The sequence below is a fragment of the Galendromus occidentalis genome, unplaced genomic scaffold, assembly GCF_000255335.2.
Source record: "Galendromus occidentalis unplaced genomic scaffold, Mocc_1.1 scf7180000077485, whole genome shotgun sequence".
Lineage (NCBI taxonomy): Eukaryota > Metazoa > Arthropoda > Arachnida > Mesostigmata > Phytoseiidae > Galendromus > Galendromus occidentalis.
This window is the reverse complement of record NW_003805473.1, coordinates 2,128,146-2,152,135: the sequence shown is the minus strand read 5'-3', so window position 1 is coordinate 2,152,135 and position 23,990 is coordinate 2,128,146. Positions and strand designations below refer to the sequence as shown.

Below are 23,990 nucleotides of genomic sequence, written 5' to 3'. Positions count from 1 at the left end.
TACGATCTCAAAGCGAAGTGATTGGAGAAAGTTTCACTCGAACACCGCGTGAGCATCCCCGAGCTGTGTTCGAAAGAGTGTGATGACGCAAACCTCAATCGGACGGGGGCAACGCTTTCTGTGTGCCGTCGATCGTCGTCCGGGAAGTATTTTAATTAAGTCTTTCGTCTGCTCCTCTTAGAAGCATTGTTTGGGGGATTGCTTCCACGGTTCCGCGCGATTTTTTTCGGAGCCGGAATCAGCAGAAGATCCAGGAACAAGCTGACAGGAAGTGCAACGCTGCTCATAAGGATGATTGCGAGAACATTCGAGGTCTAGTTCAGCCATATGAGACATTATCCGAGCGTCCTCCTGGAGCTCAGATCCCAGTCCCCTCCGGTGCGATCTGGTCCTTCTTGCTCTCGACGGCGACGTGCAATCTTCTCTTCCGAGCATTGAAATCGGCCGAATAATGAGGGGTTTACGTCGCATCCAATCTCATGTTTTTCTTGAGCTCACCGGTGTTAATTCCTATCGGAGATCCACTCCGACGCGTGTCTCATCGTCTGCCGTGAGCGGCATTCATGACGCCGGCCGTGAGAGAAGGAGACTCGCTGCGAGTACGATTAGCCAAACCGACGATTCTCGGTCTAGATCTTGAATGTTGCTCATTGTAGACGAAGAGACACTTCGATGAAAAGCCGATACAACGTAGCTCCCTATCAGCCCGATTCGAATATTACAGGAGGAGAAAGCACGTCTCGATCTCATCTTCCTAACGAGACTATGATGACGGTATCGCATCGGGAGAACAGAGATATATGAGCTCGGCAAAGACGCTCAAAAATCGTCTCACATGGCCGAGTTAGACCTCGATGGTGCTCGCACACTCATCAACATATGCAGTTCCGAATTGCCTGTCGGCATTTTCCCATTGTTTTCCGATGCCTGGATAAGTCAGACGAAACCAAAATTCCTTGAGGCGTACCTGAGTGTAGAGTTTACTTGTCAGTATCTTGAGGATCATCGACTTAGCCCCTCTCCCTGAATCCTCCGAAGAGGAGATCTGGCAGGAATAGAATGGTACCGGTCAACTTGGGAATTCGCTCCTGATATGGCAGCTTGGTGAGCTCCGAAGCTTCGCGGCACTCAAGGGCTTAGCATTCTCCCTACGCAACTCAGTTATCACAATGAGAGCTCGAGGGTCGAGGGGCACATTAGATTGAGGGGCGACATTCTGAATGGAGAGCCAAAAGTTGCGATTAGCATCCCTGGGCGGGGCAGGCTCAGTTTCGAACATCCCACACCCCAAGCAATCCCGTCCCGAAAATAAGAGAGGCCTACGCTATCGGACCAAGCGGGCGAACCAGAATATTCCTGCGTCATTTATTTGTCAATGTATCTACAGAAGTGAAGAAACGTTTAAAAGGTGAAATCTCGCGATACAACGATCGAGATGTATCGCGGTACTGTGAAAATCTTTCTACAACTGCAAGTTAGTCCATTGGAAGCTCCGGGGAAACGTTGCAGCTTCATCGATGACCTCATCGATTCGTGTTCAAGCGGATACGGGTCGGGTTGCGCCCGAATCGTTGCTTCCCGCCTCCCGCATTACTCCCATAAACCCACGCTCGTTCCAGTTCTACAGTGGAAACTCCCTACGAGTTCCAGGTCAACGTCTGTGCATTGCGGCTCGAATTGTGGCTAAGCGATTCCGAGTGGGTCGTAGAGCGGCTAAACGGTTCCAGAGGGGTCTCGAAATGATCCTTTGTCGAGGAGCGTTGACGTATTCCTCGGGCCTGTAGGAATCGTCGCTATCATCCTCCGGGGTTGGAGCTTGACATCTGGGAAGCGTGATGCGAATTAGACTCCGGATGGAACATTTTGTGTTTCGCCCTCGACTCCATACGCAGCAGGATCGAGGACACGCAAAATCGCCAATCCAGCAACGAGAGACTCACTGCGGACAGAGCCATCGGCCGCGGACGGCGCTCGACGGACGTGGCCACAGGCATTGAGCATGATAAGCGTCGCCGCACCACTGACAAAGCAACATGCTGTCCTCGAATTCGGAACTCCGACAAACTCTGCAGACAGGATTGTTCCGGAGGAAACTATCCGACTCGTTTAGTTGAGGTGGATCGACCTCGACCGGTAGTATCTCTAAGACTTCATCTACAAAACAGAAGTTGAGAAGTTATCTTCAGATCCATTCGATCTGATTGATAGTTAGTGGAAGCCGCTGGGCAAGGTTCTCAGTTCTCGATTCCCCCAATCACCTCGAAGTATGACTTTGATGTTGCTGAATGGACTCCGGCAAAGAACGCAAGTGGCTTTGCTTCTGCTCCACGTTTTTATGCACTCAAGGCAAAATGTGTGAGAACACGAATCAGGTCGACCTGTCATAAGATAATAGTAGCTCAATCCTCGGGCTTAAGGCGCAGACGGACACCGAGTCCATGGGTGAATGCGTCGTCAAAGTCGAAACTTCGTACCCTGTAGCTGCGACGTATACGTCTTCCCGAGACAGATCGGACAGATTATGTCCTTCCCGGCCGAGTCTGAGTCGTACTCGGTTTCACTGGTAAAAACTGCTCGCGATTCGGCATCCATCATCCTGGGTATTCGAATTTCACGGTCGCTTTCTGACTCGGTCGATTCGATTGGATTCGTCACGCGTTTATTTATTGTCGTCCTGCGTTGCAAGACTGGGCTATCCCCGGAGGATTCGGGGCTTGTCGGGAGAATTCTTCGCAGGCACTATGTGAGGAGGGGATTATAATTGAAACCTAAGCTCAAACGAGTCATGACAATCTACTATCTAGTCAATAAAACGAGCTACGTGGGACAGGTCTCAATCAGCGAGACCGTAAAATTAGGGCATTGCTTACTCACTCGGCGGCTGCGACCTAGAGAAATCGTCGAAGAAGAACTGGCGGACATTGGTGGCGTGGCAAGAGTCAAGAGACTAGTTCCCAACCTCTTTCATTGGGAGAACTCTAAAGCTACGGGTCGGGAGGCCGATTCGGGAAGTTCTCGCGCTGATTCAGGCGAAAGTCTTTCGGTGCAAAATATTTCCGGTCAGGCTACTGCTCTGACCGGAGACTGCGCGACCAGCTCACGTCGGACGTCGATTGATCTTTACGAATCCAGAAGTCGACGGGACCCAGGTAGGCATTCGGTTCACGACGAAAGATTGATATCGAGACAGGAGTACGGATGAGCTGGATAATAATAATTCATTCAGGCAGCTTCCACACCCTGTGCATGGGGGAGAGTCTCCGACTCCGTCCCCGCTCCGAACACGACGAAGATGCACGACAAACTCTATCAGAGAATGAGCTGAAATTGCGCAACGAAGAGTACTGGGGCCCCGAATCTCAACCCCCGATGAAAGAAGGGCACTGTTCCTGTATCGAGGAAAGATCAGGAGCTTTGGAACCGCAGCCTCGCATGAGCCCGGCATTCCAGGCGATTATCCGGGAAGAATGAGCTCAGTATATAGATATCTTCTCCGAGCGGAGGGAGAATCCGGTGGAGCCCCCTTCCTCTTTCTCAGGAGAAGAATGGGCCGTTATCTCCCTCGGCAGCTCTTCGTCTTCGGGAAAAATTTGAATATCTTTCTACTTTCCCAGCGAACAGGTGGGTCAACGAGGTCTATAAAGTTGCCGGGCCTCAAATTCCCTTCTCTTCCTCGAATTGTTCCATTTCCCTGCTCTTCGGAGCTCCAAGCTCGATGATGATTTGGAGCAGCTCCTTTTCATTGAGTTTGGGCATTCGCGAGCGTGATCTACAACCACGCCTGTTTAGTCTACCCCGCAAAAGCATAGACTTGATGCTACTCCTGAAGTGTTCTGTTCAAAATTCAGGAAGCTCTTAATGGTGGATGGCGAGAACTTGTAGCAGAAGATTGAAGATTCCAACACAATTATTTCCATATAACTAGTCGTCAGCTTCAGCTTTATTGGAGAACCCTAAAGAGCGTATGTCTCGTTCTGTGAACTCGGTGACTTATGACGACGTCGCCTGCATACAATGCATGCGGATGAGTTTTGCTCTCGTCTAACAATAAGTTGATGGAAGGAATCGCAAGCGTTTCTATACATTTGGGAATTCAGTAAGTTCGCATATCTTCAGTGCAGAGCGAGTTTACATCTACGACTTAAATCACGACAGATATCAGGGCCTAGATTTGACCTTGAGCGATGACTTCACTGGGGAGATGACCCACCGACACAGACCTGGCATTTATCATCGTCTTTGACACCATGAGAGGATTACTCCTCGCCTGATTATGTGATTATGAACAGTATATTCGTACATATTCTCCGCGGCTCGGAGTGACACTCCGCAGGGATTTCTAGGAATTTCGAGCGGTCTCCACAAGCTTCCAACTCTATCCAGGGACCTGATATGCCCGGTCTGCCCTACATTCGAAGTTGTCTCCGAGTACTGATCCGCTCACGGGGAAGTGCATTCTGTCTTTTTATTGGAGCCCAAGCATGTGTCGGAGCGAAGAACTATCTTATTCTAATCACTTAATCCTGATCCGGAAAGAGCAGCGACTTGGATTCTGCGTACTTCCCTCTCGGAACATCTGTGGAGACGATTTAGACATATTAAACAGATTCTGTGAAGCTTGCGAATCGACGAACGGATACGAGAGTCGATTAAAGAACTCACCGAGGACAATACCACGTACCTTCCGGTACGGTCGGAAGAGGCGGTGATAGACAGCCGCAATGGTACGCATCGTTACAATGATCGCAGAGCAGCAGGAGTGCTTCTTGGTCGGAACGGTAGCAGAGCATGCAGGCAATGCTGTCGAAGTATTGCGAGTATCGGTCACTTTCGGGAGAGGATGCCTGCACGTGAGCTTCTTCCAAAACGTCGTCTGAAGAGAATATTTCCCACATAAATTCTCTGATGATGCAAGATTTGTGCATGTTGAGCTCGACCCGACCTTTCCGGGGAAGCAGAGGCGCGATCTCAACTCGACCTCCCCTTCCGATATCCCAGAAACCTTGAAACTCACCCCCAAGCATGATTCTAATCATCGAGAAAGATTTCCGGCATAGAGCGCAGGATGTCTTGTTCTTGCTCCATTCAACGATGCAAGTCGCGCAGAATGAGTGCTCGCAGGAATCTGGACGACCTGAGGAGCAAGGAAGCTTCAGAAACTCAACTATATATCCCGAATACTAACGATTACGCGTCGCAATTTACGCGTTTACCGGGGATTCTAAGACCTTGATATCGAAAATTCTCAACCAACGACCATGATCCCACCGATGTCTGCTGCACACAAGTCCCTCGTGAAAGCTACGGGAATCACAACGGTTTCCGAGTCTATGATATCCTTACCGAGTAGCGATGTCTCGTCCAAAGTTCCGAGGCAAATCGGGCACATTTGCTTTCCTCCTGAGGCGGTTTCTTCGCTTTCGCTCTCACTACTATAGACTGATTTCTGATCATATATCTTGCGCCCCGGCCCTCGAGCTCCCACCGGACTCTCGGAATCCGATGATTGACTCATGACGCGTCTTCTTACAGTTCTCCTTCGAGGAAGGATTGGGGACTCGTCTGACGATTCGCTATCTGCGGGTCGACTTCTTGTTCGTTGCTAGAAATTAGAGAATAAGCATTATCTCGCTGCACCGGGGGGCTCATTCAAGGGTCTCTGATTTCCTCCATCAAAATAAGAGCGGTAAGCCCACTCACCCTGCGTTTGCGATCCCGCCGGCTCGTCGAGGACGACGAGCTACTCGACATTACGGAGAACTGGACTCAATCAATTACGAGGACTATCGGAGACGTAAATTTCGAGTATAGGCACACTCAGCGCAACTTTTTCCAGAACCTACGATGTATCCTTCAGCCGCTGCCGTCCTCACTTCATTATTCACTCAAGCCGGGATCCCTCGTATGGCGAGTCGCGAGGTACGCGATTTGTAGAAACGAATCGGTACTCCAGAGCAGCTCATGCGTTCTTCTAAAAGACTCTGAAATTCAAACCTTGATACGAGCAGCGAGCAGCGCGGGCTTAGCTACTGAGCCGAAAGCAGACGACCGAGTCTATTGACATGTCCTGAAATCGAAGAAGTCGTGTTCCCCCGCCCCACGGGTTAAGCTTCCCTGCGGAGTCCCAGAGCGGGAGCCTTCTCAGAACGATCGCCGAAAATACTCAAGAAGGCCCCCACCGATATTTAGAGGACTTCCGCACGTTGCTCGCGAACCCTGCTCTCTATCATTGGAAACCATCCAGATTCCCGGACGGGGACGCCTTCCCCATTCGTGACCGGTGGATAATCAAAAGTCAGTCCATATGTATCAATGAGCGAGACCTGCGCAGTATTTATGAGTCGATAATCAATCACTACAATTAGTCAATTCCACCCGGAGGATCCTGAGGTCGACCTACGAAATCTATGAACAATTATTCCTCACTTTATACATGGGGAGACGAGACGCTGCTGCGAGAAGAGACGTCACGTACCTTCTCCGAATTTACAGTCCAACTTTATCTGTATCCTAGCCCGCTTCACGTATGTGTGGCAAAGTCTATGTATAGCCTTCGTACAAACTAGACGCTTTTTCTCCGAGGAACTTGTACAGACTTTTTTGATGACCTTCTTGAAAATTTCCTTGTAGTCTTCCTTCGAAATCTGATGTTTCTTGTAAAACTTCTTCAAATAAGGTCCCACTTCTTTTATAACAGCATCTTTAAATTTCTCTCTAGAAACGAAGTACTTCACATATTTCCGTGGCTCTTTCTTTTTTATAGTGTCTGCATCGGTGGGCACACCAGGAACAGCTCTCTCAACATCCGAAAAGCTCTCCTCGGATTCCATACCGCTACTGTAACCCTCTGTGTGAGAAAAGTTGACAGTTGACTGAGGCAGGAGGGCGTCACTCGCATCGGCGGAGTTCGATGAAACTTGACGTAGCTCCATGTCGCCCCAAGGTTTGGGGAGCTCCGTTGCTTGCGAAAATTTAGTTTCAGGTCCCACAAAATCCTCCGCACTTTCGTACTTGACTGTCGGTGACGCTTTCAATTGGTCGACAAGTGGGAACGAGCCGTCATCGAGCCCGAGAGGCCGTCCCACATTATCCAAGTCGCCGATAGGAGCGTCATCCGAGACCTCGGATTTAACGGTTGGCTCTGCCTCCATGTGGACCTCGATAGTCGTAGACGATGTTTGAGGTGGCTGGGGAGCGGAGTAGTCCACGGGCTCGATCTTGATCCGGGATAAGTCCAAGACGGGTGCGGAGTCTGAGTTCGCGATCAGGTCTTCGGCTTTTCGTGGACGTTCACGATCTCTGCGCTGGTCTCCATGCGCCGAGGATTCCGGCCGAGAAGTATCCAATCGGCGCTTATTCGAAGTAAGAGACTCCGGCACCGAATCTCTCTCAATTTTTATGGATCGATCTGAGATAGTGTTCCGTCGTGATAAGCCTGGACTACGGGTTCTTTCACGTTTGACTCTCGGAGTCGCCGGACTCCTGGCAGGGCTGACGCTTCTTTCACGAGAGAATCGTTCGTTCTTTATACGGCAAGGACTTCGAATTCCGGATCTCCGACGATTCCGAATCCCATCGCGGCTCGGGCTCCGCTTGCTTCCACCAGAGTCCTTGTCGACATTCAATCGATCCCTTCTCTCGTCATCTGAAAGGTTGAAGAGTTTAGAGGCGTTCGACTGCCTGAGGAGCCGTACGGGAATCTGAGAATCTCCGATTCCCCCGATGCTTAAAAATGAAAGTTTCCCGAGAACACTCATAGTTAGCGCGTTCACGAAAGCATGTCGATGCGTATTCAACGCATGTGAAATCTCGCGGCAGAATATAAAATCGCATATGAAATTTCGCTTTCTGGTGAAGAATATCAGTACATGGATCGAGGAGGTCACTCTCCGGTCAATAGGCATTACGCGAAAGAACTCACATCTCTTATCACTCGAGCGCGGGACTTCTCTCTGTTCACGGTGGCCTCGATGCGAGGAGCTATCACAGGTTTCGTCGTTATCTCTGGGCTCTTCCTTCACCCTGACGGGCTCGGATTTTACCTCAGAGCGCCGATAATAATTGCTATCCGTTCTGGAGGTAGAGGGCTGTTCGCCGTCGAGATCGCGGAATATACTCAGGGAATTTATGACCTTTGGCACAGTCAGCTTGAGGGAGTTTATCCATCCTTGCGATTCCTCGATCGCCTTCCCTCTTGCCACATTGTGCGCTTCATCTGCGTATGGGACACTCGAAAATTTATTTTTCTTCGATTTCTTCTGGCTCGTAGCTTCCGGCTCCCCTCTCTCGACATGATTACTGTTCACCACGTCCTCGATGCTGCGTGAAATAGCGGTGACAGTGGATCCTGAAACACGGGAGACTCGCTGCGGTTTATACCGGGTGTCGTATTCCAAGGCGCTGGAAGAAGCCCGAGGTGCAGCCTGTCCGACTTTTAGGCTCTTCGCCTTCGACGAGAGACTGTCTTCCGAGCTTCTTCGGCCCGACGAAGCTGCCATAGCCTCTAACTCTTTCCCGCCAACGAGACGCAAGGTGCCCTGACTGTCCATCTTCAGTTCAGATTTCTTGTCCAAGAGAACTGACTGTTTCTCCAAGAGACCGCCGAGAAAGTCTACACCAGAGGCAGAGCTGCACCCAGCTCGATCTTCTTTCTTAGTGTGGGTTTCTTGTCTCCTAGCGAGAGGTTCGTCGTCTCCGCTTGAACCCTGTGGCTCGAAGCTATTGTTATCCCCAAATATGGTCAAATTGGGGGCTACGCCGAGCAGCGATCGACGATGACCGGACGACTCTGCCCGGGATGATGTTCCTCTACTGGTTGACGGTTCTTCCGTCGAAAGTACGGGGAAACTGATGTTGTTCCTGTTCAACTTATGCAGCAGTCTGTCCGAGAGCCCCAGAGACCTTGCGATCCGCCATTGCTGGTCGCTGGAGGCCGCGTAAGCTTTTCTGAGTATAGTCAATCTGCGACCACCTTTCCGTTTGCGCGTAGCTCTCCGGCGTGTCTTCTTTCGCTTGGTTGTGGCAGTGGATTTACGCTTCCTGGTGCTTGTCGTACGTCTGGTGGTCGAGGTTCTCTGTGTACCCCCACGACCTCTCCGAGAGGAACGGTTCGTTTGCCGAGTTGTTGTGCGTCGCGTTGACTGAACGCTTCGCCGAACTCTCTCAGTCGCTCTCGTCCGAGGTACATACAGGGAATAATCCCCGAGAAGAACGAAATCTTCGTCGTCACCATCCGAGTCTATGTCCTGTTCGCGGCATCTGGAACAAAGAGAGATGAGCGTGAGTACCATGAAACCTTTCTTCGATTGCTCTTTCTCTCAGATGGGGCAGCCGATTCGCGCTGAGAAATGAACGGTCGCTGGATTTCCCCGTCAACAAGGAGTCCTCGCGATGTCTGCGCTCGACCATGTTCTTGAACTTAAAGATCGCATCGGGTGCGTGGTTCCGGTGGAATGCTTACCGGGGGCAGAACCATTGACCAACAGGTACGCTCCGCAATGGAGGTGTCAAACAAGAGCAATGGTACGCGTCGTCGCACTCGTCACAGAGCAACAACGTGTCCTCTTGATCAGAACGGTGGCAGACGAGGCAAAGGATATCATTGAGAAATTGATCCGCTTCATTGATTTCTGGCTCGACTGTCTTCACCGGTAACTCTTCCAGAATGTCACCTACAAATGGAGTGACCGAGTTTAATCCGCGTCTCGACTATCGGATGCAACTCGAGACGAAATCAAACTTCCCCGGGGCTTCCAGTCATGGACTTACCGCGCAGACTGATTTTTATTTTTGAGAAAGAGTTCCGGCATAATGGACAAGTCGAGTTGTTCTTGCTCCACGCAGTGATGCATTCTATGCAGAAAGTGTGGTCACACGACTCAGGACGACCTTCGGGAGTTTCAATCTTATGAAGTTACGAAGTTTCAGTCGCAATTGACGGAATGGACTGTGAACGTGTTGGTGAATCCCCGTCGTGTATGACCCAATCAATTCTTTAGAAATCAAACCTTGTAAAGTTGTCTCGTACAGCTTCCCCAGGCAAATGGGGCAAGCCGGTGCATCTCCAAGAGATCCTGAGTCACTGTCGGACTCGCTCGCGATCACAGGCTTCGAGTCGGATCTGTTTTTCCGCCTCTTCCGCCATTCGATCTCGCCATCCGGGTCGGAGGACTCACTCAAGGCTCGTCTTTTGACATTCTTCTTGCGAGACACGATCAGACTATCGTCTGAAGACTCGGAACTCGAAGGCCGCACTCTTTTTCCCAGCTGCTTCGGGGGGAATCGAACTCTCAGATAATCTAAGACGTGATTCAACTCAAGCCCCATCGGCGTACACTCTCGGTTCGGGAGCTAAGAATTCAAGCATCCTTAGGATTCTAAATTCGGATGAACTCACCCCTCGTCCTGGGCCAATATCGCTTGATGAAGAATCGCTGCGCGACATCACGATGCCCGTGCACGATTCCACGCTATCGCTCACGTCAATCGTTGAAACATGTGTTGTTTATTTTGCTTCCTTGCCGCAGTAACGCATGAGCCAGGGCGGAGAGTGTCGGTGTGTGATGCTGGTTTTATATTCCGGGCCGTCGCTACGGCCGCTGCAGTCCCGGCATTCTGCTTCTGACGAATTGTCTCGGGGAGTAAAAAAGACGATTACTACAAGCTAGACCTCCGTTACACCACGGTCTCAGCAGGCTCTTCGCTCCGGAGCGGACTGTGACGTTCTCTTCGGAGGAAGCTGAATAACTTGATCCGAAAACCGCGGTCCTGGCTACTGCACTGGCAGTCGACATCCGGCGCTATTGACATGCTGCATGCAGGCAAGACTGAGGTGCTCCATGGGTTAGGTCGAAGTCTCATCTACGATGATCTGCGGACATCATGAATCCGATGTCAACTATATCTATATATATAAAATAATATATATTTTCTTATCGCCGCGACAACCAAAAGAAGGGACCAACGTGGGGCCTACTCCATCCTCCCGAATCCCGACTTTTACGACCTTACATCTGACTCAGCTGAAGATCCTTATTCTCCGACATGAATTATTATTACCGGTCGACCTTGGCAGATGTGTTCATCGAGATCGGGTGTTCGGAGCACGTGGGTCCCCAGGATCATGATGGCGAGTCTTGTCGTTCATGATTCTATGTTCATCATTGCATGAGCGTTTTGCGCCATGATGATAATTTTATGATGAACTCCTCGGTGGCTCCTCTCCGGGGGAATTTCGCAGCTTTATTTTTCGTCCATAGATCGGCACCGAATCCAAGTAACTTTCCGCTTCTACACGAACATCAATAAAATCTATGTGGGAATTCATTCACTCGCGCATCCAGAGCGTGGGCTGTGCGTTCCCTTGAGGTCCACGAGTCGGGAATTTTCCCATGTCACCGTGGAAAACACAAATGTCCTGATTGCAACTTTACGAAGAAGTATAAAGAAGCTCTAATGAGCCGCAATGACGGGCTACGGAAGACGCACCTATCGTACATGTCGGAAAGTTTCTTTATTCAGAACTTCGAAAGATAGAGATCCAGTTTTCAAAAATACGGGATCACACAAGCTGAGACAACATTTTTGTAGCTCGTCTCATCCGTCATCCGATAGGTCTTACCTTCCTTGAGGCTCAACGTCTCGATGTCTATCAGGTACTCGGTAACTGTACGCAGCAGTACGTTGAAGAGGGTGCGATCGACCAGTCGGCACCGGTAGAAATCGGGCTTGGCGCCAGAAGAGCTTTGTACTTCAAGTTTTTTGGCTTCTTTTGCGGTGAAGTCGCAAAAATAAAGATCGTTCCGGTCGGTGATTACTATTTTGTTGCGTCCAAAATGCAGAGAGCACTTCACGATCTCCCTCGGGAAGTTTCTGATCGACAGCTCTTCATCGTCCATCTCCGCGAGGCTTTCCTCCCGAAGCTTGTAAAGAAGGTTGAACCTATTCCTATCCGAATGCTCATCGTTGTTGAGATGGTTAGAGCGGTCGGAATCTCTCCGCGAGCTCTTCGGTTGTTCACGTCCCCAAGTCCGGGTCTCTACGTCGAGGGTCGCTATCTCGCCTTCCAGGCTCTTTCGAAACCTCCCGTATCCACCGACAACGAAGATTCGATTGCCTCTCACGTAAGTGAGGAAGGACCGGCGACAATCCGGCATTTCGGTGAAAGGTTCCCAACAGCGTGAATTCGAGCTTTTCAGGAAATTGTACCGATACACGGTCTTATTCCATTTTCCGTAGCCGATCCGATCTTCACCCCCAATGAGATACCAATGGTGTTTGTGCGCGATCAGACCGAAGCCGACGGCGCATATGGGCATATCGGCGAATCTCACAAATTTCGATGAGCGTCTATCGAGGAGGAGAGCGACTTTGCTATCCATGATGACGGCGAGAGTCGAGTTTCCTTTCCGGTGACCTCTCAGGCCGAGTCCGGCACTTTTGTACAGGTTGAAAACGTCGTGATCCAGGGTGACATCCTGGGCGTATAGACAATCGAAGAGCTCTTGCGCTCTCTCCGCGCTTTGGCCCCGGATCACTGCCATCACGGCTTTGAACATCAGATCCTCATTCCAGTGTGAGTATTCTCTTCGAAGAAGATTGCGAACCACCTCCGAATTCTCCGGAGTCAAACTATCGACGATTTCTTCGAGCCATAGGCAGATGAACTTCTCGCAATATTCACGCAAGGAATGCGCGCCGTAGAAGTCCGCCGCTTTGAACGTGTCTAGCGCGTTCGAAATGTTCAAATTTGTGATGAGGTAGTTTTCGGCACTGGTTCTGAGAGCATCCATCTGGAGCATCATTCCCGCCGCAAGAACGCGGAACACGTTGTTCTCATTCACTCTGACCGGCACACCCCGCTCACAGTGCTGGATTATCAGGCACATTAGGTCCTCATCGATATTCTGGAGTTTGACGCTGCTCGTGAGGCTTTCCCTCATGCCGATCCTGAACATCGCCTTGAAGTAGTCCGAATGCTTCTCCAAGCAACTTCTGTTGGTCCTGAGCTTCCGGGAGCCCACGACAACGGTGAAGTCTTTGACGAGATCCTCCATCTCCGAATGGAACTTCATCCACAATATTCAGCGATATCCGGGAACTTGGTCCGAGGATGAACACCGACGGCTCTGCTCTTTCGATCAGCTCTCGGTCGCCGCAATCGAGAGGAATATGTTGCCTGCTGAAATCTGGAGCAGCTGTAGTTCCGTGAAGGCGACGTAATACGCAATCACTGCCCCAACAGCTGATTGTACTCGATGCTCCTTTTTCGTTGCTTATCCCATGACAGAGAAACTTCATCAACTTATGAAGCACGAATCTGGGGTTCGACTCGACTTCGCGGGTCGAGTCGAGTGAGGATCATGCGACAGACTCCCAGGGAGGCGGGAAACATTCGATTTCACCTATTGAGCAATGTTGTGCTGGAACACTGCTTGCAATCAGAACAGGGCGGCAGATCGAGGAGTTTGCGAACGAAACCGCGAAAGCCGCCAGCCTTTGAGCCCGGAGAGGAAGAAATCTCTCGGAGAGTCGTCTGCTCAAACGCAAATCGTCAACGAGCTGGATTCGGAGCTCTCTGCCCCCGACGGAGTGCTTTCTCGTTCACTGCGGGGGGAGACACAGACCAGAACTCCGTCGGACCATCTCCTTAGCACACGAGTCCCGAGAATGCGACAGGAAAGCTGAATCGAACACTCGCTGCGCAAAAAGCTGCGATCGTTCCATGATTTAGGCGAGGATTCTATCCGAGCAAATACAGACATGTTTCTTTGACAAGAGCCGGCGCCAAAGTCCAGCCGTCGAGAGTTTGGCGCGTTTCGATTTCTCAGCCAGCCCCGAGCAATCCATCAGCGCGGAAGATGGCTAATGTCACCATCATTGAAGCTTCGGAATTGACTACATGTATCTCGTGACTTGTCCAGAAACCAAAGAAGCTGCGATCGTCGATCCTGTCGATCCGGTCAAGGTAGAGTCTCGAAATTTTCCGAGAATCGTCCGTACCGCTGATTTACCCTACGGAAAACATATCGCCCAGGGTCGCTTCAGATGTATGATAAGCGACTCATTTCCTTTCCCAGGAGGTTCGGAGTAGTCGTTAAGCGAGGCGTGAGTCTCACGTCGATTCTAACAAGACATCATCATTGGGATCACGCGGGAGGGAATGATAAACTGCTTCAACTTTAACCCGGTCTGAGTGAGAGTTCACGGAGGAGACGAGAGGATCAAGCAGCTCACTTGTCTCGTCAATCGAGACGGGGTAGACATCGAAATAGGCGAGTACCTCAATGCTGTGGGAGAAAAAACGGAGACCGAGGATGAGGAAGCTCGCCTGCACAGCGTTTGGGCTCCCTCATGCTCATTCCCCGGAGAAAATCGGATCGTTCGACGAGGAGAAGCGACGGGAAAACGTGTGGATCGTTATTCCCTTACAGGTGGCATAGTCACGAGCACGATATTCACCCCGTGCCATACGACTGGTCACGTGTGTCTCCTTGGACAGTGAGCTCATCAGACTGTGATCTTGTGGCTTGTTCGCAAAGGGGTCCGGAATCGATCGATGAAGATCTGTTTGATGTACGGGGGCCGGGTGGGGGATCGATTCCATAAAGTTTCGCGGGTCGCTCGATCGGCCCCCGCTGTATTTGGGTTCCCGCTAACCGTGGTCGACGAGAGACACGAATCATCCGTTCTCGGATCTCGAAGTTTCTGATGAGTCTCCGATGGATAATATTATAATCGCTTGCTTCGGATCCGCGCTCGAATTCAGCGCACCAGCGAGACGCTGGTAGAGACCGCGGGAGAGCCGTCAGCAGAGATCACAATGAGCGCCGTCAGCAGAGATCACAATGAGCGCGCCAAGTTTGTAAGTTTTGTTTTGACTAAGCAGCAGCCGCAGCACCGGGCACTGCTTGCTGCAGCACTTCTCCGCCGCCGCAGAAGCACGTCGGGAAGTCGCGAGAAGTCGGTGAATTAATGCAGTCGTGTTCCCTGGTTTCATAGGAATTAACTGTGGACGCAATCGTCGGATCTCCCAATCCGCTCGCTCGATTCGTTTCGCGAGGCCCATTAGTCGTTCTGCGAAAGAGCACCGAGCCAGAATCGGCTCCTCCGCAGAGAAAAATCGAACAACAGCAGCAGAAGCATGGCAGCCAAGAAAGATGAACAGCGCGCGGCTCTCGAGGAGCGCAGATTGAAAGGAGCCTACGATTTCTTCGACAGTGGAGAGTACAAACGAGCTCTGCAAGAATGCGAACGTATCATAAAGAAGTACGGCAGCAAAATGGGAGACACGGTGCATGCGCTGAAAGCGCTCGCGCTCTCGAAACTGGGTCGCTTTCCGGAAGCCGGATCGGTGCTCGACGCTCTGATCTCGAACCAACCCACGGAAGAAGCGACGCTGTCGCCCATGGTCATGGCTCTACACGAAACCGGGCGTCAAGACGAGGTGGCGCCGTTATACGAAGCCGCATGCAGAAAGTGTCCTTCCGAAGAGGTCCACAATTCTCTATTCAAGCTGTACGTGCGGGATGGAGAGCGCACAAAAGCCAAGAACGTTTCTCTACAGCTATACAAGCTCACCGATAAACGTACATACTACTATACGGCAGTTATGCTCCAGTACCTGAGCGCTAAGGACGCTTCCGACGAGCGCCAGAAATCCATGTGCTACATCCTGGCGGAAAAGATGTTGGATCGACTCAAACCGAATGTAGATGCGGAAATCTTCCTCGAGTACATGATTTATCGAGATGCGGCCAGATTCGAACAGGCGTTGGAGAGGCTTAACGACCTGGTCAAGAAACAGCACTTTCCTCCTTTCGAGAAATTCGTACTCCTGACGAAAATGCAGGCCTGGCAGGAAGCCGCACGTGAGGCTGAGAGCATGTTCGAGAAGAGCGAGTGTCTGGATCATGTGTGGCTGGAAAAACGCTTCGAGGTGGGCGAGCTCAACGGCGAGCAAATCCAAGACGTTGCGAACAAGCTGCTTGATTTCATTGATCAAGTTCCAGACCATGACAAACGGCGTGAGACAATTCTCAATAAAATTTCAATACTAAAGCGACTGGAGCAGTTCGACAAAGTCGAGAGTCTGCTCGTGACTTTCTACGAGCGTTTCGACGGCAAGATCTGGTGCACAGTCGATCTTCTTCATCAACTCCGGGAGCTGCCAGAGGAGAAGCGGAAATCAGTGTTCGAATCGCTTTCGAAAATTGCCAAAAAAGACTCACTATCATGGCAGACCTTAGAATTTGAATTCGGTCCAACGAAATCTGAAGAGGAACAGCTGGAGATCATCAGCGATCTGTGCAATAAATACGACCAGGGGCCTGAGCTCGAGAGACAGTCTGACACCAACCCCTTCGATGGATATCTTGAACTTGCGGCTGACATGGCCGCGGAACTGTTCCTCACTAAAGACAATGACGAAATTCTTCTGAAAATGATCACGACTCTGCACGCGGCCCAGAAGAAATCACCGAACGGCTTCAAGTTGAAATTGCGTCTCCTCTGGTGCTTCTGTGCCATTAATGCGGGAGAAGAAGCGCGCTCGATGATTTCGTCGTTGAACATCAAATATTTGCAGATGGAAAGTTTGGGATATTTTTTCACACCGTTCCTGGAACGGTCCTCGTTCGCGGTCGCGAGACCGCACTACCGTAACTTCATCGGGCTCCATATGCACTCGCAACGCGATATCGCCGACGGCATCGTCAACTGTTACAAGTACGGCTCTTTCTTCAAGATCGAGGAAATGGAAGAGCTCTGGGAACGGCTCGACAATTCCTACGAGCTGGCGAACGCAAAGGTCATTTTCAACCTCGACATGTGCATCACCAAGAAGCTACAAGTCACAAAAGCTCAAAAAGAAGTCAAAGAAGCCGCCGTGGTTGTGCCTTCGATTCCTTGGGATAAAATCAGGGAGAACTGTGATATGAACGTTTTGCCCAAGCGATACCACTCAATTTTCCCCAGCCTCGAGATAAAGAAACCAGAGCTCCGACTGCGATGGTTGGTGCTGAATTTTTTGGCGGCCCAGACCGAAAGTCAACCAGCGGCTCGCGCGGAGCTCGAGAGAGAACTCACCCCGGATCCGTCTCTCAGAGAGGATCTGAGCAATGCCTTCGAGTATTTTGTTTATCCTCTAATCGTCGATGAGGAGAAGCTCGCCGACCGTCTCGACGAAAGGACAGCCAAGATGCGGGATTTCGAATTGAAGTCTCTGAGGAGCTTGCAGAGATTTATCAACATGATGTCGCAGTACGTTCTCGCGCTTTCCTGTATTGCGATCACCGTTCAGAGTGAAGCAGCCAAAAAAGCCGTTCTGGCAGAACTCGATAAGATGGAGAAGCTGCCGTTCAATCTCAGTCATTTATTCAACAACGAGGACACCCCAGCTACAAAAGGCCTTCGGGAAAGTTTCGACAACATGTGGTCGTCGTGTGTATCCACTTTAGGTCTGGTTGGGACGTTTTTAAAAAGTTGATATCAGTCAAGAATACAAAAGCTGACCTATTATGCATTCGAGGTTCGTTTAGCGGAGATAAATTATACACTTTACTACCCGTTTGGTAAGACACTGTCTTGGTTTGTGTTCTCGAAGGGAGCTCATGTCTGGAATGCGCCCGAGGGGTTAGCCTCCAACGAGCCTCTCCTCGACCAATCGGTTTCTCGTCGGCAGATTCACGTCAAGCCATGATGATACGAGGTCCTGAATGCTTTGTATCGGCAGCTGTACTCACAGTGGTCGAGATTCCTTGGAGACTTACAAGGGGAGTCATCTATTGAGGAATGTCGGTATGACGTAATCCGATCGTAGCGATAGGAAGAAGACATCGCTATAGTCACTATTATCAGTCATTCTCTTTCGACCCAATCCTGCATCATCGCCGTTCCAGGCCTCCCCCCGATATAATTTCGTTCCCAGAGCCCTTGCTCGAGACTAGAAGTAATTGAGAGCACTACCAGGAGTAGCCTGAGCTTGATGACTCTATGACAGCGGTTCCCAACCTTTTTGGCTCCGCCGCTCCGTAGCGAACCCAGAATTCCCCCGCGGCTCCCAGGATAACCAGTGCCAACGCGGCTCCCGCGGCTCCCAGGATACCCAGTGCCCAAGCGGCTCCTACCTACTCTCCCTTCTTTTTCCCCTATAAGGACCATTCGCAGCTCAATTCCGGCAACTGAGGCGGATGCAGCGGACTCTTCCGAGTATGAGAAATCAGAGCGAGATATTCACTGAGAAGACAATTTCATTTTATTTCATTAGCTTATTGTTTCCTCCCACAATCCTCAAGATCTCGGCCACCAACATCACAAGTCGTCGAGAACCGGGCACGACACAAGGATTCTTTCAGTGAGATGGTTGCTCCTGTTTGTCTCTCATGAGCTTTTCTAGACGCGGTGGCAGATGAAGTCGATCCGTTTCGGAACCTTCCCTCGGAATTGACAAACCCTGACGGCCCGGACCTACACCAGAAATTCGTCCGCGGCTCCCGCAGAAAAGTCCCGCGGCTCCCCTAGGAGCCGCGGCTCCCAGGTTGGGAACCGCTGCTCTATGATGACTGATAAGGGGAAGCAAGGGTCGGAAATGGTTAGACGCCTCCTCAATGCCAATGAAGATCGGGATGATGAGTGAGAAACTTCGGGTACGGCCAGGCTTTCTTGGCCCCCGTCCCACGGAAGCGCCCGGACTCCTCGATTCCAAGCAATAGTAAATAGGGGCCAATAATCGTAAGCGGACCGCATCCTTGAGCTGCCTCAATCTATCAATTCGAGTAAATGGTGTAATTGACAGAATTCGCAGCCGAAACCCCTAGGGACTCACAACCTTCCACCGTCAATGTAAATCATCCTCCTGATCATAGTCAACTATCGTCGAATCAGCATAGGACCTCAGGAAATTCCCGATCACCTCAACATGGCTTCGGTGTACTAAGGACCTTACGAAAAATCTTCAGAACGCTGCGCCGCTGCAATAATAGTCAGAATGGAATGGAGGAATCGGTTCTAGTCCACAACGCAAGTATTGGGGAAACTGGTTCATCCTGTCCCCGATACATATCATCAGGCAGATTTTTCCCTTGAGCCGGGCCTGGAGAATTCCTCTCCAGCCTCGCCGCGGCGTGACATCCTCACGGACACCAAGAACTAAATATTGAGAAAGCATGGCGTGACCGCACGGTCGGCGGTCGGGACCCGCCTTGAGATCGACAGCGCGTTCAGCAAAGATCATCAGCCAGAGTCATTTCCTATTTCCTCTCAGAACGCGCGCTTCGAATCGGCTCATCTCTAAAGTCTTCTCCTCTCAAGTCCCAGCCCACTCTTCGCTCGAGAACCCCGCGAGCGTCCCTTCCATAGGATTATTCTCCCGGAGGACTCTGAATCGATCGCTCGAGTCTGCTTGCGTCTGGGGCAGCACAGCGAGTGTGATTCTTTCGTGGTGCTCAGAAGAGTAAAAGAGCACCACTCACGGTCATGGCAGCAGCAGCAGCGGCGGCGGTGCGGACGACGACGGTAGTAGCAGCGGCAGCGATGGTGTGGTAGCCACAGCAGCGACCTGAGCAAGACGACGACGATTACGTCCGACGAACGTTTCTTCGTCGTGGTGTATCAACAACACACGTTGAAAATTCATCATCGCGTAGGAAGCCTGCGCTCGTGTTTTGGACGCGGGATTAGGCGGTGGGAGTGCGCCGGACTCGAAGTGCCCAACTTGCCTCGAATGACCGAAATCGACCAAGCAGCTACTGTGACTGTTGTCGCTTGTGCTCTTTTCGTGTCTTTCGACGACGACAAAAATTGCATCTGTACACCGCCCTGATTGCCTCTATATCACTGCTGCTTAAGTAGCCGATATCGCTGCTGATCGATAAACGTACTCTGTTAAGTGAAAGTTGAATCTGTCGCTCATAATCTGCGATCACAATGGCAAAGAAGACCTACGACCTGCTGTTCAAACTCTTACTCATCGGAGATTCCGGGGTTGGCAAGACGTGCATCCTCTTCCGATTTTCCGACGATGCCTTCCATACGACGTTTATTTCGACGATCGGTGAGTTTTGATGATGGACTAGAAGCGGGGCTGACGATAGTCGGAGCCGCCCCGATGCTCGAGTTCACCGAGGAAATCGGAGCATCCGGCGGAGGAAAACTAGAGCCCTGCATTGGTGTGTCTCGTTGTTCTGTTGTTGACGGCAATAGTCCTCTCCCTAGTCGTGGTGCTGAGCAAGGAAAGTGGATGACCCATAGAAATTTCTCGGCCTCGTAATTTCCCGAGTGCGGACGAATAAGACGCCGCTGGCTGTGTCCTCGAGAACCTCTGAGACGATAGGTTGTCATGTTGCTGAGACGAGGAAGAATGGAACGAGATGACGTGACACTCATTCTCTCTCTTGAAGCGCTCACTTTTCGGTGACGATTGAGCCGGTTGAATGTATGTCGGTTTCCTCTCTAGCATGACGGGAGAATACCCGAGCGCAAACAGAAGCCAAGCATACCTCTTCGACCGAAGCCGAGTAATTGAGCAAGCAACAATCTGAAATTAAGAATCGTCCCGTTCCGACGATGCCGTCCACTTGCTTGTCTGTTTGATGGGCCTCCGACGGTGGGTCTCTGACATCAGCCAGAAGTTTCCGTCTGACTCAGTCTGATGGCGGGTGCCACCCGCGGCTTGTCGACACGTTTACTTACAATATTTTTTTTCGCTGACGATTCCTCTCTTCTCCTCAAGACCCAGGCGGTGCTTCTCAATCGTCGCGGTTCGATCACGTTCGTCTCAGCGTTTCTCCGGTCCCTTTGCCTCTCGTTCTAGAGTCTCGCTGAATGATGGGGTCCATTCTTGATTGCGTTTTCTACCAAGGGAGCCGATCTCCCCATGAGGGATGTTTGGCTTGGGGCTAGGCAGAGCAGGCGCTAGGAACGAAATCTCGGTCCGACACTCGATTCTTTGGTCTCTGTTTAAAACACTCAGATTTCTGAATATTGCCTTCTGACTGAATCGGGTGGTCGTTCCACGATTGTTCGATCTTCGTAATGATCAACGGATTCAATGCTCCGACGAGTCCAGTATGTATTCCCACGAGATGAATAGCTACTGAGAAACGCAAGAGTTCGTCGTATTTCTCGAGGGTCATCTGAAAGAGGGGGAACTTGACGAAGCTCAGCAAACTGTCGATATGACGTTACGTGATTGTCAGAGTCTCTGTGCTGTATAATAGGATCTTCTATGGCGCGTTCTCCGCCCAAGGGATCCGGTAGTCATCGTTATTATATTATAGAAGAGATTGCAATCATCAAGCGGCGGATGAGCTTCGGATTCGTTCGATAAAGATTATCCAATTCATTCCAGGTATCGATTTCAAGATAAAAACCATTGAGCTTCATGGGAAGAAGATCAAATTGCAAATATGGGACACCGCGGGTCAAGAACGTTTCCACACGATCACGACCTCATACTATCGCGGAGCCATGGGAATCATGCTCGTCTACGACATAACGAACCAGAGGAGTTTCGAGAATATCGCAAAATGGTTAAGGTGAGTCGACGGAGGAGACAATGGCCCAGGGGAAGAAAACGATCCCCAGAACAGAATCAGTCAAGAAACTCTTCATCAGGTCTTCCGTCTATTTGATCTGCCATACAGATAGTACCGGAAGCATGACTGGAACCTTTTTTCGAGATCGATGGAGCGAACCTCAGTAGGAAGACGGAGTCCGAAGATCATGACTCTTGGTTTGTTCCTGAGACATTGGCTGGCGTATTCCGGAAGTCCGCTAAACTTTCGATCAATATGGGTCCACGCCCCCCGTAAATCGTGGATAATCTGATAAGCTCCGGCTATTGGCTCGAGAATGCGAAATGCCAGAAGACTGATACGAGCTCTCTGTGCTTGAGTCATCAGAGCCGAATCTATTGGATTTCCCTAGAATGTTTCCAAGAGTGCGCTAAGAGTGAAAAGAGAGAACCTTTGAGGCGTGGACATGATTCACGAGGGAAATAGCTCGTCGATGACCGATCGGAGAGCTATTGCTTCCACGCTGATGTAGAGGGATTGAGTGTCGATTCTGTCCCACAATGGGCTGGGCAAAGGGAAAAAGAGCGTTCGAACGATCGTAGGCGGGAAATCCCCCCTTGTGCGTAGGACCAGGACGTCCACTATGGTGCAATGTTTTCTTCAATCATAGATCGTTCTCAAGGGACTATCGGTTCCGATGCTCCTAATGCTCGCCGGGATGCGGTGTGAAATCTCGAGGAATGATCCATAGAGTCAGGCCAATTTTTAGTTTCGGCAATTTCCCTGTTGAAGAGAATGCTCGCGGTAATGGGCCCAAGATACCACCGAAATCAACGACTTCTATCCCGGACAGGTACATCGACGAACATGCGAACGAAGACGTCGAAAAGATGATCTTAGGGAACAAGTGCGACATGGAATTGAAGCGAGTCATATCTAAGGATAAGGGCGAAGCAATCGCACGAGATCACAATATAAGTTTCCTCGAGACCTCCGCTAAGGCCAACATCAACATTGAAGAAGCTTTCACGCAGCTTGCGGAAGCGATCCTCCAAAAACAGACTTCGGGAAGAGTGAGTATCGTCTTAGATCCTCTGAATCGACATTGCTTCCAACTTTCGGGTGGAACAGTCGAGAGAGTCGAGACATTCCATAGGATGGAAAATCGAGCCCGAAATCTATCCGCTCGAGAGAGTTTCTGATTGAGAATACCGTCTCGTTTCACAGGCGGTAGACGCGGCAACCTCGGGCGGTATCAACGTCGGACCAAGAGAGAGACCTGCGCTTGGAGCGAATTGCTGTCATTGAGTGGAGCAAGCCGCTGTGATTCAAGCACTGTCTTTGAGTGTACAAAAAAATATTATACTAACAGAGTTCAACCAATTGATACAAACTTCACGAGGCAAAAACTGAGCACCGGTGAGGTGCCTAACGAGGAGAACTAGACAGACGATCGGTGAGAATGAAGCAGATGTTAATAAATATGATGGGGCGAAGCCCACTCCATATTGAACCATCCAAATTGTGTCCAGAGGTGCGTTGTCGGGGGACGAAAATCACGGTCTTTGAACCCTGCGGGGCTTGACAACCAGCCTCCGGGACAAACCGAGAACCTGCTGGTTCCATGAGCTTGTGAGCTGCCTGCGCATCCATCCACGCACTGTTGCAGCCGATGAGAGTCTAAAGCGGAGATGGCTAGACAGAAGGTCGAGATCATTCGAATGAGGCCTGTCGCCGCAGCTCAATCGGCCCGGAGTTTTGTGTCGCGCCCCGATGGCTCACGAAGGCCTGCTACTGGGCCCTCGAGCCAGATTTTCCGGTTGTAATCGATGGCTGGAGTCTCTCGTGCCGCCCTTCCATGTCGATGACCTTCACCGGTTCCGGCCAGGGAGCACAGCTTTAAAGTGGATTAGTTCCCGAGGCACAAGTTGTTATAGTATTTTTGACGCTGTACTGTATGATATTCATCATCTATACTCGACTGATGTACGCCATGACGACACAGCTCCAAATACAAGCCGATCGATCGGTATCACTCGCCGGCGAAAGAGGAATCGAATCACAAACAGACCAACAGATACACTAGACGTTTGGTACACCGACATATCGACCGATCGGTGTACTATGACGGAACTGATTCGACAGCCTGATGTTACGACCGCATTTCATGGCACGGGTTCCGTCCCTTCGAGTGTCGAAAGGCACGGAGTCCATATTATTAGAGCTGAAAAAAAATGGAAGGTTTGAAGGAGAAGATGGAAGGACCTACCAAGGTAGAGAGGCTTCGAGCGGACTTTCCAAGCCCGGAGAAGTGGGAATAAAAGGCAAATAATTTTCCAGAAATTCGTATTGCACCTTTTTATCTTCGACTACTGAGATGACTCTCAAGAGTCGAAACTCGTCGGCCTTAGCCGCTTCCCCGATATCCGTCCCAAGTGCTGATCGAACGTTCCAAACAAGTGAGTCCTCCACGTTCAT

General features: G+C 50.7%; 5 protein-coding genes across 6 annotated transcripts; 2 read left to right on the top strand and 3 right to left on the bottom strand.

The window, feature by feature from the left end:
* Positions 1 to 1,349: 1,349 nt before the first annotated feature.
* Positions 1,350 to 3,019, bottom strand: LOC100908098 (PHD and RING finger domain-containing protein 1). Its single transcript, XM_003745793.1, has 5 exons — positions 2,875 to 3,019; positions 2,475 to 2,739; positions 2,259 to 2,378; positions 1,941 to 2,154; positions 1,350 to 1,823 (listed from the first exon to the last, which is right to left on the bottom strand). Exons 1-5 carry the CDS (start codon positions 2,920 to 2,922, stop codon positions 1,652 to 1,654), a joined length of 819 nt encoding a protein of 272 aa, XP_003745841.1. The 5' UTR covers positions 2,923 to 3,019; the 3' UTR covers positions 1,350 to 1,651.
* A 1,082-nt stretch (positions 3,020 to 4,101) lies between these two features.
* Positions 4,102 to 5,120, bottom strand: LOC100907817 (histone-lysine N-methyltransferase ATXR6). 2 transcript variants are annotated; one of them, XM_018640493.1, is made up of 3 exons: positions 5,015 to 5,120; positions 4,663 to 4,873; positions 4,102 to 4,576 (listed from the first exon to the last, which is right to left on the bottom strand). In XM_018640493.1, exons 1-3 carry the CDS (start codon positions 5,034 to 5,036, stop codon positions 4,510 to 4,512), a joined length of 300 nt encoding a protein of 99 aa, XP_018496009.1. In that variant the 5' UTR covers positions 5,037 to 5,120; the 3' UTR covers positions 4,102 to 4,509. The 2 variants fall into 2 exon arrangements, with proteins under 2 accessions (XP_018496009.1, XP_003745840.1); XM_003745792.2 differs by having other exon boundaries at positions 4,682 to 4,873; positions 5,015 to 5,034.
* A 1,185-nt stretch (positions 5,121 to 6,305) lies between these two features.
* Positions 6,306 to 10,448, bottom strand: LOC114828358 (PHD and RING finger domain-containing protein 1). Its single transcript, XM_029112192.1, has 6 exons — positions 10,397 to 10,448; positions 10,008 to 10,266; positions 9,769 to 9,888; positions 9,461 to 9,671; positions 7,922 to 9,258; positions 6,306 to 7,252 (listed from the first exon to the last, which is right to left on the bottom strand). The coding sequence occupies exons 1-6, from the start codon at positions 10,442 to 10,444 to the stop codon at positions 6,468 to 6,470; spliced, it is 2,760 nt and encodes a 919-aa protein (XP_028968025.1). The 5' UTR covers positions 10,445 to 10,448; the 3' UTR covers positions 6,306 to 6,467.
* A 4,641-nt stretch (positions 10,449 to 15,089) lies between these two features.
* psidin (phagocyte signaling impaired) lies at positions 15,090 to 17,485 on the top strand. The gene has a single exon (XM_003745912.2). It carries the CDS (start codon positions 15,143 to 15,145, stop codon positions 17,483 to 17,485), a length of 2,343 nt encoding a protein of 780 aa, XP_003745960.1. The 5' UTR covers positions 15,090 to 15,142.
* Positions 17,486 to 19,591: 2,106 nt separating this feature from the next.
* On the top strand, positions 19,592 to 23,034 carry LOC100907678 (ras-related protein Rab-10). The gene is made up of 4 exons (XM_003745791.2): positions 19,592 to 20,050; positions 21,347 to 21,533; positions 22,366 to 22,585; positions 22,740 to 23,034. Exons 1-4 carry the CDS (start codon positions 19,924 to 19,926, stop codon positions 22,818 to 22,820), a joined length of 615 nt encoding a protein of 204 aa, XP_003745839.1. The 5' UTR covers positions 19,592 to 19,923; the 3' UTR covers positions 22,821 to 23,034.
* Positions 23,035 to 23,990: the final 956 nt, after the last annotated feature.